Source organism: Canis lupus, chromosome 29, assembly GCF_048164855.1.
Source record: "Canis lupus baileyi chromosome 29, mCanLup2.hap1, whole genome shotgun sequence".
Classification (NCBI taxonomy): Eukaryota; Metazoa; Chordata; class Mammalia; order Carnivora; family Canidae; genus Canis; species Canis lupus.
In genome coordinates, this window is record NC_132866.1 from 40,319,410 (window position 1) to 40,333,438 (window position 14,029).

A 14,029-nucleotide genomic window follows, 5' to 3' on the forward strand; every position below is an offset into this window, starting at 1 on the left:
GCGACCGCGAAGCCCACTGCGGCTGTGCATTCCCCGGGGCCCGCGAACCGGTCTCAGAACCTCAGTCTTCCCGCCTGTGAAACGGGGACGTTGACAAGGAGCCGCCCGCAGGCGGCCGGGAGGGCACCTCGCGGCCCGCCCCCCCCCGCCCCCGGGCACGCGCGCGGCACCAGGCAGCCCCGGGCCAGCGCGGGCGGGGCGGGGGCGGGGCGGGGGCGGGGCGGGGGCCGGGGCCGGGGCCGGGCCGGGGCGGCGCGAGGCGGGGGCCGGGGCCGGGGCCGGGGCCGGGCGGGGGCGGGGGCCGGGCGAGTGCGGGCGTCACAGCGCGGGGCGGCGGCGGGGAGATGCGGCTCGTGGCGCTGGCGGCGGCCGTGCTGCTGGCGCGGGCTCCGGCCCCGGGTAAGCGCGGCGAGGCCGGGCGCGCGGGTGGGGCAGGGGCAGCCCGCGCCGGGGAGGCCGCGCCTGGGGGCCGGGGCCGGGGCCGGGGGACTCCGCGGACCCTCGGCACAGCGGCGGCGCCCCGGGGCCGGGCCTTGGGGCGGGGTGGAAGCGGGCTGCGCCGGCCTTGTGGCTGCTTCGTGTCCTTGCGGGTGGCCGGGCCGGCTTCTCCCCTCGCCCGCCGTCCTCTCCCGTCCTCTCCCGTCCTCTCCCGTCCTCTCCTGTCCTCGCGGGTCGCCGGCCGGGCGGGAGGGGCCGGGTCTGGCCTGCGGCCGAGCCTTGGGACCGCGTCCGCCTGGACCGCCGGCTCTCTGCTCCCGAGCCGCGTCTCCCTCGGCCCCCGGGAGCCCCGCCCGCCCGCCCAGAGCTGAGAAGCCCCTGCTCCTAGTAATAGTCGATACCGACTACCTCAGTGGCTCTTCTACTCCTCGGGTGCCTCGCACGGTGCTGCACATGATCTCCCCTAATCACAACAAGGCTGCGCTCGCGACAAGAGCAAAATGTGTGCGTCCGGGTGCCTTGCAAACATTAACTCGCCGGTACCCTCTGGACGCCGTGTTGTGAGTATCCCATTTTAGAAATGAGAAAACTGGGGCTCAGGCCCTGGAATCGACTTGCCTTAAATCACAAGGCTTGTACGTTGTGGAGGAGGGATTTGAACCCAGAGAGCCTGGCTCCAGATTGTGCTTCTCCCATCTAAGTTGCGTCTTGTAAATAAGGAAGCTGATGCTCACAGCGAAGTGATTTGCCAGGGGTGACCCAGCTACCAAGTGGTGGAGCTGCCATCTGAACCAGTGTAGATCAGAGGCCGAGGAGGAGGAACTTGGATCACAAAGCAGGAAGAAGTTCACCCTCTGTCCCCCGGCTACCAGTGCAGCAGGGTTTCTGGTGAATCTGAAATCGGTGCTGTGAGAAATGCTTTTGTCATACCTTTCAATGTCTTGGCTGCCAGTGACTGGAGGTTTGGACAGGACAGCTCTGGTGGCTTGCGTGGAGTAGCCAGCCGCCAACAGGATGCAAAGGGGCACAGGGGTCCTCATCCCCTCCCAGGCTCCCAGACCACCTCCTAATCACAGCTGCTATCAATGAGGGCACCCGCAGAGAGTGACTTTGGGGGGGGGAGAGGGGGGTGTCAAGGAATTCTTATATTTTCAGGAGACTCCTGGAGGCTTGACAGCTGCAATTCAGGCTCCTTTACAGTCTACCCTGGCTGTGCCCAAGGCCATGCTGTGGATAATCCTGACAGCCCTGCTTGTGTGGCACTCACCCTGTGCCACTGTCTGCTGAGTGCTTCACCCATGACGCCTCACCACAGTCCCCCAGGGCAGGCCTAGCCTAGCTGCTTTTTTTTTTTTTTTTTTTTTTTTTTTTTTTTTTTTTTTTTTTGCCTAGCTGCTTTTTAATGTAGGTCTGCTGCACTTTCCTACTTCTTGATTTGGGGGCAGTGTGGGACCTTAGCGGTTACCTGGTCCAGCCCCTCACTTTACAGGAAAGGAAACCGAGGGACAAAATATTTACTAAAAGCTAAACCATGGTCCAGCGTGGTGATTGAGAGTTGCTTTTGAAGCCAGAAGGCTTGTGTTCAGATTCCAGCTCTGCCATGTTCTGTGTAAGCTTGAGCTGTGGGCTCAGCCTCTCTGTGTGGCAGCCCTCTTCTCTGTAAAATGAGGATAAACATAGTATGAGGGTCAGTTGGGAAAATAAACCTAAGGTACTTAGAATAATGCTTGGCATAGAGTCCACCCCCAGCCAGTGCTAGCCTTTATCATTGGTCAGGGTCCTGTGTTTGTCCTGGCTGAGAGCTACTTCAGGTGACAGGCTTTTAACATGAATGCAGCACCCCAGAGGCTGGGTCTGGTAGCTCCTCTGTGTGGTGCTTGATAAATATGGGCTCCTAGTGCCACAGGTGTATAAATAACACAATTGCATTTTGTTCAGAGATATATGTCAGGAATTCAGACTATCTTTTTGATATGAATGATTTTGCTGCTGATTGGCACCCACAATTTGAATTCTTTTTTTTTTTTTTAATTTTTATTTATTTACGATAGTCACAGAGAGAGAGGCAGAGACATAGGCAGAGGGAGAAGCAGGCTCCATGCACCGAGAGCCCGATGTGGGATTCGATCCCGGGTCTCCAGGATCGCGCCCTGGGCCAAAGGCAGGCGCTAAACCGCTGCGCCACCCTTGGATCCCTGAATTCTTTATAAACGCAGAAACTTCTGGCTGGGTGGCACCCAGGAGGAAAGAGACCCTAGGGAAGTGACCAGGAGCAGAGGCTGAATTGGAGTTAATGACATAAAATTCAGGACAGCAACGAGGATTGATCTGAGTGGGAGCAGTTTCTTCAGGACAGAGAAGGAGCATGGGGCACAGAACCACTAGCACACTGGTGGCAGCCATATGCACCTCTGCGTCCCAGGCAAGGTGGACACCTTGTTGTTAGAAGTCCCACACTCCCCTGCAACTGGAAAGTGCCCTCCCCCATTTCAGGGTGAGTGCTAGAGAGAGGCAGAGGCTCCGTACTAGATGAGTAGGTTGTACACTCTTGGGTAACAGGGATTTTCTTTGAAGCTGTATTCAGAGCTGTGTTAGTCCTTCTCATGACAGTATCCAAATGGGAGCAAGAGGGTTAGACCCCATAAGTCCTAGCCATGAGAATTTAATGTTCACCTATAGGCAGAACAGCCACATAATTTGTGGGATCTGGTACAAAATAAAAAAGGGAGCTCCTTGATTCAAAAATTTCAAGAGAGTGACAGCAGAGATTGAGCCAAGTGGCAGGCTCCTCCAAGTACGTGTAGGGCCCTGGATGACTGCGGATCATACACCCAAGAAGCCCACCCTGCTCACGGGTCAGCATATGTGTCACTTTCTGTTGGCCTCCTCCCCTGCCCAGCTTTCAGACCTTACACACAAGCGTCAGCATTTGAAAGCTGTTTCCTCCTTGGAGCCTACGCTCACCTTGCCAGGCATCATCTTCCAACTTTTTAGATGAGGAAACTGAGGCTCTCAGAACCTCACACTTAATAGCACCAGGTTTCTAGCCCTGCTCTATTGAACACCATCCCCCTGGCCCTCTGCCCAGCCCCACCAAGCCACTGGGAAGGCCTGGACCATAGGGGGCCATGTGCTTGTTGAAAGAATAGGATTCCTTGCTGCCTGAATCCCGTTTACTCTATTTGGTTCAGTGTCTTCCCTGCCTATGTTGTCATATTCCTCTTTTAAGAGTTAGCCTTGGGGGAGTCCTTGTTGGGGTGGAAAGTCCCCTCCTGCTGGTAGGCCTGGTGGCTTTCTGGACCACTGAGTGGTACACCTCACCAGAGGACGTTGTACGTTCTCTGTCCAGCCCGTACCAGCTTCCTCGTGCCTCAGGCTCTTTGCGCAGGTGGCACCCCTCTCTCTCTCAGGGAGGACATTCTTTGCCACTCTCCTGAATTTTAACTTCAACTCAGCCTTTAGCTTATGGTCACTTCCCCAGAGTTTCCTTCTTCCCTGATCCCACAGGCTAGATCAGGATTTTGCCCGGAATTTTTTAAAAGCCTTGCACCTTTTTTCTGCTGCATGTGACACTGATGGTTGTCACTCCTGTGTCCTTATCCCCCACCATGACTGGCCACCTGGCCCACTGGCCTCTCAGCTCCATGAAGTTAGGAATGCTGTCTTCTTCGTGTAGTGCCTGGCACTTAGCTATTCCTCAGCAAGCATTTGTTGAGTGATTGAGTGGACAAAGCATAGGCTGGGATGTAAGCTGGAGGACATAGGAACTCTGAGTGCAGGGGGGCCTGGGCTGGGGGGCTGGGGAGTCTACCTCCCACCTCCATTCCCTGCAGAGCTGGGTCACAAAGCAAGAAGTTCAGTTCTTCTCTGGGCATGAATGACTCTTTGACAATTCTCCCTCCTAGGCCAGGAGAGGGGAGACTGCCCTGTCTGGAGGGTGACACCCATCCTCCCCTGTCTTTAGCTGGCTTGGCTCGTGTTTGCTTGGCTTCCCCTTTGTGCTTCAGGGTGGGTACATACTCTGTCATTTAGACAGACCCGGAGGGAAAGGTCTGGACTCCTCCGGGCACTGCCTTCTGGTCAACCTGACTCCATACATTGGTGTTGTCCTTACTTCCCCCATCCTGATTCCCACTGCTCTTATCTCTGCTGAGCCATCGGGGGCCTGCTAACTGTGGGGAGGCAGATGCTGCATGATTTTTCTTTTCTAGTACTTATCTAAATATCCAGCTCAGCTGACATCTAGTAGGCATGGGAACCTCTGCCTGCATCCTTTCGCCTCCCTCCCCATGCATGAATGGGAACTATGCTTGCTGGGTTTAAACTCACCATCTCCAGGGTCAAGGAAAGGGTGCTGCTGGGAACATCTGACTTTCAGGGAAGTCTCATTGCAGGCCTGGGGACCCCTGAGGGCCTGTGTTCTCTGGCAAAGCTTTAGACCCCAAGGGGCCTTTGGCCATGAGTTTCAGTCATCCTCCACCAGTATCTTTGAGTTGAAAGTGGGTGTAAATATCTAGACAGGAATCCCTGGGTGGCACAGCGGTTTGGTGCCTGCCTTTGGCCCAGGGCGCGATCCTGGAGACCCGGGATCGAGTCCCGCGTCGGGCTCCCGGTGCATGGAGCCTGCTTCTCCCTCTCCCTCTGCCTGTGTCTCTGCCTCTCTCTCTCTCTCTGTGTGACTGTCATAAATAAATAAATAAATAAAATTAAAAAAAAAAATATCTAGACAGGTGGAGTGCCCAAACAAGCCTTCCTGTGAACCTACAAGCCTTCAAGGTTGTATTGACTTGCTAGGATTGTCATCACAAATTTCCATAGACTGGGGGCTTATACCACAAACATTTCTTTCTCACAGTCCTGGAGGTGTTGGGATCAAGGTGTTGGGAGGATTGTTTTCTTCTGAGGGACCCCGTTTGGCTGGCAGATGGCCACCTTCCCCCTGTGTCCTCACATGGGCTTCCCTCCTTGAGGGCACATGTCTGTGCCCCATGTTCCTCTTATCAGGACTCCAGACGTGTTGGATCAAGGTGCTCTCTAATAGCTTCCTTTGAACTTAATCACCTCTGTAAAGGTCCTATCTCGAAATACAGTCAGATTCTGAGGAGTGGGGACTCGGGCTTCCAACACAGGAATTCAGGGGGACAATTCAGCCCATAACAAGGGTCTTTGCACTTTGGTGGGAGAAGCATGCGCCGACCCTCTGTAAGAGAATATAGGGCTAAATGAAGGCAGAGAGGCGCACCAGTAAAGAGAAAAGGAGGGGTCATTTTAGGCAGATGGCTCAGTCCATTGGCTTTCACAGGGGCTGCCAACTCCTGGTCTGAACTGCAGAAGTAGAAGGGTTACTAGTTTGCCTCCAGGATGGAATCTGGCCTCCCATGGAGACTGAGCACTTGGCACATTCTCCTGGTTTTAGACACTATAAATAATCCCTCCTTCACACGACGTTAATAGGAGGAGACTGGAGTGTGGGGTCTGGGCTCTCTCATCCCACCCATATTGTTTCAATTTCCTGCCTTTCCCGGTTCTCCCCTCGACTCCACTGGGGGATCCTTGGGGGCAGGGAGAGCTGGGCTTCAACTCTGGATGCCAGCTGCCGCTCTCTGCTGCTCTCTGCCTGTCAGTGCCCGGGCAGCTGTTGAAGTGGGTCAGCCTGGTGCCCTGTGTGTGTGGCCCATGGGGGCTGCAGACAGGGCCTTAGCAGTGGGGGGTGGACTTGGACTAATTGAATATGGTGAACGGGTAAGGTGTAGGGCAGATGGGCAAGATGGGAGACAGTGGGGGGTGGGGGCGGGTCTTCCTCTTCTGTCCTACATGAGCCATTTCTGTCACAGTGAGATTATTCCCAGAGATTGTGCACTTTCCCTTGGCTGCTAATGCTCTTCCTCCCCCGAGTATCTCCCTAGAATGGGTTTGTCCTCTGTGGCTGCAGGCATAGACGATCTTATTCTTTTCCATGAGGAGAGTCCAGCCCCAGCACCAACCTCTTTCTTGTGAATTTACACCCATCTGTTTTTTAAGGTAACAAAAGATTCTCATGATGTGGTAAAAGTGAGGTGGCCCCCCCAAAATGTCTGTGTCCTAATTCCTGGAACCTGTGAATGATCCCTTGTGTGGCAGAAGGTCCTCTATGGATGTGATTAAGTTGGGTAAAGGATCTTGGAGTGTCCTGGAGTATTCAGGTGGGTCTGGCCTCTGAAAGATGAGAAAGTAAATTAGAGGAAAGTGACCTGTAAGTCATATCTCTGAAATTATTTAGTTTATTAACTCAAAAGTGGAAGCCATATGAGAGGATGAACTTCTTGCCTGGATTTTTACAGTGAAGAGTGTTTCCCACCCCAACAGACACAGCGCCTCACCTTGTTGGCTTGCTGTCTCTTCACAGTGGAGGGTTCAAATCTTTCTTGATCTCTTTTTCATCCTTCCTCCTTGCCTACCTGCAACACTGGCCAGAGTTCAGAGCTTTTGGTGACCCTCACATCAGGACCCAAGCCCCTTCATCATGTGACCAGAGGTGACATTTGGGGTTGAAAACTGGCTTGAGATGACCCCAGGGACCCCTGCCTGTGCAGGGCAGGCAGGGGACGGTGCTTGCTGCTGGGCAGTTGGCAGGGCAGGGTGAGGACGTGGGACCTGGTGTGAAGATAGCCCTGCTGTCAGGTTCCGGGTGTCCTGTGTGAAACATCCTTTCTGGGCTCTGCCTGCCAGCTGGTGACTCCACCGGTGGACTCTGGGGCAGGATGGCCACACTGCTCAGTCGCTGGAGTCACCATGTATTTATTGGGTCTCCACGGAGGAAGGGCTCTGTGTGAGGTCTACTGGTCTGGCTGGTCCAGGTGGATGTTGGGGTGGCTCCCTCCAAGGTCAGCTTGGAGATACAATGGCAGTTCAGGAGGGGCAGCTGATGGGGTGGATCTAACTAAGAAAACAAAGTACAGGAAGTAGTAGACCAGGTCTGGGATTTTGGAGCATCTTTTGGGTTATGGGTGGTGGTGGCGGGGGGAGGAACCCTGTTCCTGGGTTCCTTCATTCTTTATCCCTGCACTGTAGCTCTGAGACCATGGATCGGGAGCCCACAAAAGACTTAGAGCAAGGAACTGAGAAACCTCTGTTGTTCCAGCAACTTGGTACTAACTAGTTCAGTGCCTGTCTGACCAGCATTGATACTGTGCCAGCTGAAATAGCTGAGACAGGGCGAGGGGCTTGGAAGAGCAACTCCCGGACCCACAGCATTGCTGACTCAGGCAGGTGATGAAAGTGATCGGAGTGTATCCTGAGAGGCAGCTGGTGGATGGGATGTGGGTTGGAGATTTTTAAGAGGTATCCCAAATCCAAACCTTTATGTGAAATTGTCTGAATTTTAAGAGTCAGCAACTAATCAAAAAATTTTTTTAATGATGTCTGGGCCAGGTGGTCAGTGGCATCTCATGTCAATGAGACTGTCTCATGGCTGAGGACATCGGAGCCCACGGAAACCCCCTATCTCTGCCATGCTCCAGAAGGAGTCCTCCTGTTCACCACAAAGGCACAGAGTGAGCGTGGAGGGTATCAGGTGGCAATATAGATGGCTCCTGGAGAAAAGACGCACTGTGTGTCCTGCTGGGGAAAGGCAGCTCATTTGCTTCCTTCCTTTTCCCTCTGCAGAGGTGTGTGGGGCCCTCAATGTCACCGTGTCCCCAGGGCCTGTGGTTGACTACCTGGAGGGGGAGAATGCCACTCTTCTTTGCCATGTCTCCCAGAAGAGACGGAAGGACAGCTTGCTGGCTGTGCGCTGGTTCTTCGCAAGCCCCAACTCCCAGGAGGCCTTGATGGTTAAGATGACCAAGCTCCGGGTGGTGCAGTATTATGGGAATTACAGCCGCAGTGCCTTCCGACAGAGGCTGTGCCTCCTCGAGGAGAGGCAGGGAGCACTCTACACACTCTCTGTTTTGACCCTCCAGCCAACAGATCAAGGGCATTACGTCTGTAAAGTCCAGGAAATCAGCAAGTACAGGAATAAGTGGACTGCCTGGTCCAATGGATCATCAGCGACAGAAATGAGAGGTAAGGGCATTTCTGCAATTTGGGGAGAGAAGGGGGGACACATGAGTGGTCCTCCCTCTAATTGGTGACATAGGGGCCTCCAGATGGCTCTGCTGGGCTTGAATGCATCTTCATGGCCTCTGTGGGCCACAGCCATGTGAACCAGGCTGCGAGCATGAGGCTAGATCTTGGACACTGGGGCTAATACAGAAGTAAGAGAGGAAGGAGCAAGTGTCTGGCCCCATCCTGCCCAACTTGGCCCTGGGTGAAACCTTCATGTCTCAAAGACTGGACTGGCTGTGTGTGTGCTTAGCCGTGGTGGTTTTGGCTGGGGGATGCTGGGCATCCACGGGAGGAAGCATGCGTCGGGAGGTCCTGATAACAGTTTCCAGGCCTCAGAGCAGGGCAGGCTAGTAGCTCTGATCTGTTGCCCAGAGAAACTGATCCAAGCCTTAGGCAACATCTCACTTGAGAAATTCATCTGAAATCAGGCAGAGGACCAGAGGTAACCCTCCCTTCCTGGTGAAAGATAGGAAGCATGGGCCATGTTCTGAAACATCTTAGCTACCAAGAGCCACATTCAAGAGTTGCTGTTTTTTATCACATATATTCTACAGTTTTGATAAGACTTGCTATTGTGTGCTATTACATTTTTGATTGCTTTGAACTTGAATTTGGTCTGGTAGAAGATAAAGAGGAGCACAAAGTAAAGCTAACGGTCCCACGTGTGAGAAAAGAATCTAATTTTATTACATACATGTAATATAGTATTAAAGGCATTAGTGATGTTGTTTTGATAAGCTTTTTTTGAAGGGATAAAACTCAGTTGTGAAGAGGTGGGTTTTTTTTTTTTTTTTTTGATGGAAGGAGAAAGGGTATTTTTAATATCCTGCATGAGTAAAGGATATGTTAAAGTAGATAATTTATGTAGATAGTGGTCAGTGCAACTTTATTTGCCTTTGGAGTTTGCTCGTTATAATGTTCTTAAGCGCAGAATGATGTATTATCTGAAATGTGCACTTTTTCTCCCAGAGCAAATTCATTTAAGAAAACAAATGACTATTAGTATAAATATATCTTTTGGCCCAGAAAACAGAAAAATGCATCAAATGACCAAGGGCTGAGGAGGGAATCCACTCTGAATATCACTCGGCTCTGAAACATAAAATCGTGTATGTGTCCTTTTTATTTGTATGTCACAGTATATTCTGAAACTGCACACTACATCTCTCGGTTGTGAGGACTCTGTGCCAATTAGAACAGATGAAAAGGTTCCCTGCATTCAAATGCAGTCATCTAGTGTACTATTTAATGTGAATCTACTTTCATTGGGTGAAGCTGAGTTCCTTCTAGAATGTTTATTTAGGTACTTGCTCCTTGGGGAACCTGAAGTGGTTCATAAGATTTCACTGGAACCATGGACTCTCCTCTCCCGACCTCCCCTCTCCTCCCCCCACCTCCCTTCCTGCCTCCTCTTCCCCCTCTCTTCTCTTAACCTCCTTTCTCTTCTTCCTCTCCTTTTCCTTCCATTGCTTGGTTTTCCCGTTTCTGATTCTTCCCCTCCACCCTCCCCTTCCCTTCACTTACTCTTTTCTTCTTCCTTTTACCACTATCTCTATCTGTCTGTCTGATGCTCACTCCATACATGCTCTGGAAGTGGTTGTAATCTCACAACAGATCTGGGCCTCCCTGGCTGCATCTGCTCTGCCTCAGAGCCTCCTGCTCCTCACACTGGCTCAGCCTCTGAGCAGGGCTGTGGTTTTCTGACGGGATGATTGGAAACCTTAGGAAGTGATGACCATGCCTTCTAGAACATTCTATGTAGGCTTCAAGGGAGACTACACTAGGAGGGTTAAGAAAAGGTAACTCCAAATAAATGCCCTGAAAGCAGACTGGCTTGTTTAGCTTAGAACAGGTCTGCCCCAGGCTTGCGCGGGGGGTGGGGGGTGGGAGGGGTGGGGGGGGTGGGGTGGGGGGGGTGGGGGGGTGGGGGGGGTGGGGGGGTGGGGGGGGTGGGGGGGTGGGGGGGGTGGGGTGGAGCATGCAGCAGCTTGGCTCACTGTCCTTCTGGGCAAGGAGGGGAACAGGCTTGAGGCTCCAGCCTCCTGGGATGCCTTTCCCCAGGCCCTTTCCCTTGCTCATTTCCAGGGGCTTTGTTTTCCTAAATCTTCACTTCATGTTCATAATTGTTATATGGAAAACCAGAGGGATCCCTGGGTGGCGCAGCGGTTTGGCGCCTGCCTTTGGCCCAGGGCGTGATCCTGGAGACCCGGGATCGAATCCCACATCGGGCTCCCAGTGCATGGAGCCTGCTTCTCCCTCTGCCTGTGTCTCTGCCTCTCTCTCTCTCTCTCTCTCTCTGTGACTATCATAAATAAAATAATTAAAAAAAAAAAAAAACTTAAAAAAAAAAAAAAAAAGAAAACCAGAACAGAAACAAACACAATGGAAAGTTCTATGGGCAAATACTTTTGGGTTATAACACTGATTAGCAATTCTCAGAAGTGAGAATTTTGGAGTGAGTGCCTTTTCTTCTCTGGGCCCCAGAGCCCTTCTTTTCTAAGGTACTTACTTTGTTCTTCTTCCTGGAGGCTTCTCAAGCCTTAACAGAGGAGAGGGGAAATTTTCTCGGGATTGTTTTTAACACTTCGCCCATCCTCTGCCCTTGACCGTGGATGGTCTTGCACTCTCCTTGCATTGTTCTTTTTTTTTTTTTTTTTAAAGATTTTTATTTATTTATTCATGATAGTCACAGAGAGAGAGAGAGAGAGAGAGAGGCAGAGACATAGGCAGAGGGAGAAGCAGGCTCCATGCACCGGGAGCCCGACGTGGGATTCGATCCCGAGTCTCCAGGATCGCGCCCTGGGCCAAAGGCAGGCGCCAAACCGCTGCGCCACCCAGGGATCCCTCCTTGCATTGTTCTTAATGTGAGATGAAATTGCTGGTCTTCCACTGTGAACTCCCAAAAAGAAAGGTTGACACATGGTGTCTTCTCATCTCACTGCTGCAAAAGGAAGTTGACTCGCGCTGTATACTGATGGGGTGGTTGCTGGCACAGAGCAAGTGTCACAGCAGTTTGGCCTGGTCTCGCCATGTTGGCTGTTTTCTATTGCAAAAATAATAGTTTGAGTAGAGACTATGTGAAGAAATACGGAAGGGATTTAAAGAAGAAAATAAAATGGCTTGTAATATCTCCACACAGGTATAACTAAACGTTTTAAAGTAGATCCTTCCAATCACTTGTATGCAAATAAAAATTAAAAACCTAATTCCACTCATAACCATAAGTACTATTTTCTGACTGGCTTTTCTCATGTTACTAGAGTGTGCACATCTTCCCATGTTGTCAAATATGCTTCCATCACATAATTTTAATGACAGGCTGGCGTTCCATGGTGTGGACGTATCATAATTTATCTTTTCAGTTACTGTTATTGGACAGTTAGGTTGTTTGAAATTCTTGCCAATAAATCTCCACAAATGTCTCTGCCTTTAGAATAAAGTCCTGCAACTCAGATTGCTGGGTCCAAAGATATATTCAATTTAATGACTGAAATAATTTAGATTGATAGTTTGAGGAGGTGACCTTTAGAATTTATGACTTTATATTCCTACCAGCATTGAAAATGCCCTTTTTCCACGGATTGGTCTATGTAATATAGACTTTCTGGAGATGATGATGAGGAGGAGGAGAAAGAGGAGGAGGACTATGAATGTCTAGTATATGGTTGACTCTCATTAAGTACTTGATGAATGAATGAAAAGCTCTGATAGCATTTCTTTGATTGATACTTGGAGGTAGGTGAGACTTGGTGGATAATGTCACCTTCTTTGGGAGAAGTCACCCCTCTTTCCCTTGGCCTATTACAATTGTACATTTTATTTGAGGCCCTTATCTATCCTTCTTTCCTGAGGACTTCTTTGCTAGTCCTCAGAGATCTATCCTAACATTCTCAGTTGCACTGCCATCCCGAAAGGTAATCATCATCAATGATGTGGTTTACAACCATCAGGTCCCTCTTCTGTGGGCATTTGGGGACGTATATTCTAACACTACACTTCATGCCTTATGAGTATCATTGGGGATATTATTTATACTTTTCTGTAACTGATATTACATAGCCAGGCAACATCAAATTGCATGCCATCATTCCGCTAGTGATGAGGTCGTATGAAACTTCCAATTTTTCATTAACACAAGTGCTTTAGTGAACATATTTCTACACATTATCAAGTATTTCTGTTGGTTAGATTCCTGGAAAGAGAATTGCTGGGCTTAAGGCTATGTATATTTAAAATTTTAATAGACAATGCTTGTATGCTCTCCAAAAAGATTTTACGAATTTATACTCTGGCCATCATTGCATGATAGTGTCTATTTCCCTGAAGCCTCGTTACCAATGGATATTATTAATCTTTTTCATGATTTATCCCAGTGATAGGAAAAATAATATTTCATTGTTGTGTTAATTTCAATTATTCAATACAATTCAATTTCAATTATTATATAAAATTATTTGTGAGATTGAACATATAGTCATATTTATTGACTGATTAGAAAATCAGTTTCTGTCAGGGCATCTGGGTCAGTCATGGAGCATATGAGTCTTGGTTTTGGCTTAAGTCATGGTCTCTGGATTGTAGGGTCCAGCCCTGTGTTGGACTCTGCACTCAGTATGGAGTCCACTTGGGATTCTCTCTCTCCCTCTCCTTCTGCCCCTCCTGCTTGTGCATGCTCTATCTCTCCTCTAAAAATAAATAAATAAATAAATCTTTAAAAAAATTTGCCTATACCTAACCTTTGCCTGTTTTTCAATGGGATGCTGTCTTTTTAATATATATATATTTTTTTTTTTTCTGAACATTAATTCTTTTTTTTAATTTTTATTTATTTATGATAGTCAGAGAGAGAGAGAGAGAGAGAGAGAGAGGCAGAGACACAGGCAGAGGGAGAAGCAGGCTCCATGCACCGGGAGCCCGACGTGGGATTCGATCCCGGGTCTCCAGGATCGCGCCCTGGGCCAAAGGCAGGCGCCAAACCGCTGCGCCACCCAGGGATCCCTGAACATTAATTCTTTACCTGTTATGTATGGTACACAATTTTCTTCCTGTTTATTACTTATCTTTACACTTTATTTATTTTTATTTTTTTGCCAAATAGATATTTTACATTTTCAGGTTATTTATGTTGTCAGATTTGCTGTTTTTTTTTTTTTTCCCGATTTATGGTATTTCTTTTCTCAGTTGTATTTTTTTGAGAGGTAATTTATTCAATAAATTGCACATGGTACCTTGATTTCATATATTATCTAGGAAAGTATTTCCCACCCAAGCTTATAAAAGTATTTTCTGTATTTTTAAAAATATTTTCAAAGATTTTCAAAGTAAAAGAAAGTTTTACTCCTTTATCTTTTGGAATCAATTTTTATACAAGGTGTGGGATAATTAACTTTTTGTTTCTGAATGGCTATCTTGTTGTCCCTACATTATCTATTGAACAGATAAAATTTTCCTGTTTTGAAATGCTACATTGTCATAAGCAAAATTAAAAAAATTTTTTTTAAAGATT

At 49.4% G+C, this 14,029-nt stretch overlaps 1 protein-coding gene across 14 annotated transcripts in view; it reads left to right on the forward strand.

Moving 5' to 3' along the window:
• Positions 1-309: 309 nt before the first annotated feature.
• Positions 310-14,029, forward strand: part of VSTM4 (V-set and transmembrane domain containing 4) — a 107,110-nt gene continuing 93,390 nt past the window's right edge. For 9 of the 14 annotated variants that reach the window (XR_012020968.1, XR_012020966.1, XR_012020967.1 and 6 more), the window contains exons 1-2: positions 311-399; positions 8,083-8,481. Coding sequence is in view for 11 of the 14 variants with exons in the window: in XM_072806358.1 (XP_072662459.1) it covers positions 345-399; positions 8,083-8,481 (454 nt within the window). In the remaining 3 variants the exon portion in view is untranslated. Of the gene's footprint in view, positions 400-8,082; positions 8,482-14,029 lie in introns of all 14 variants that reach the window. The other 5 variants (XM_072806359.1, XM_072806357.1, XM_072806356.1 and 2 more) reach the window with 1 other exon arrangement.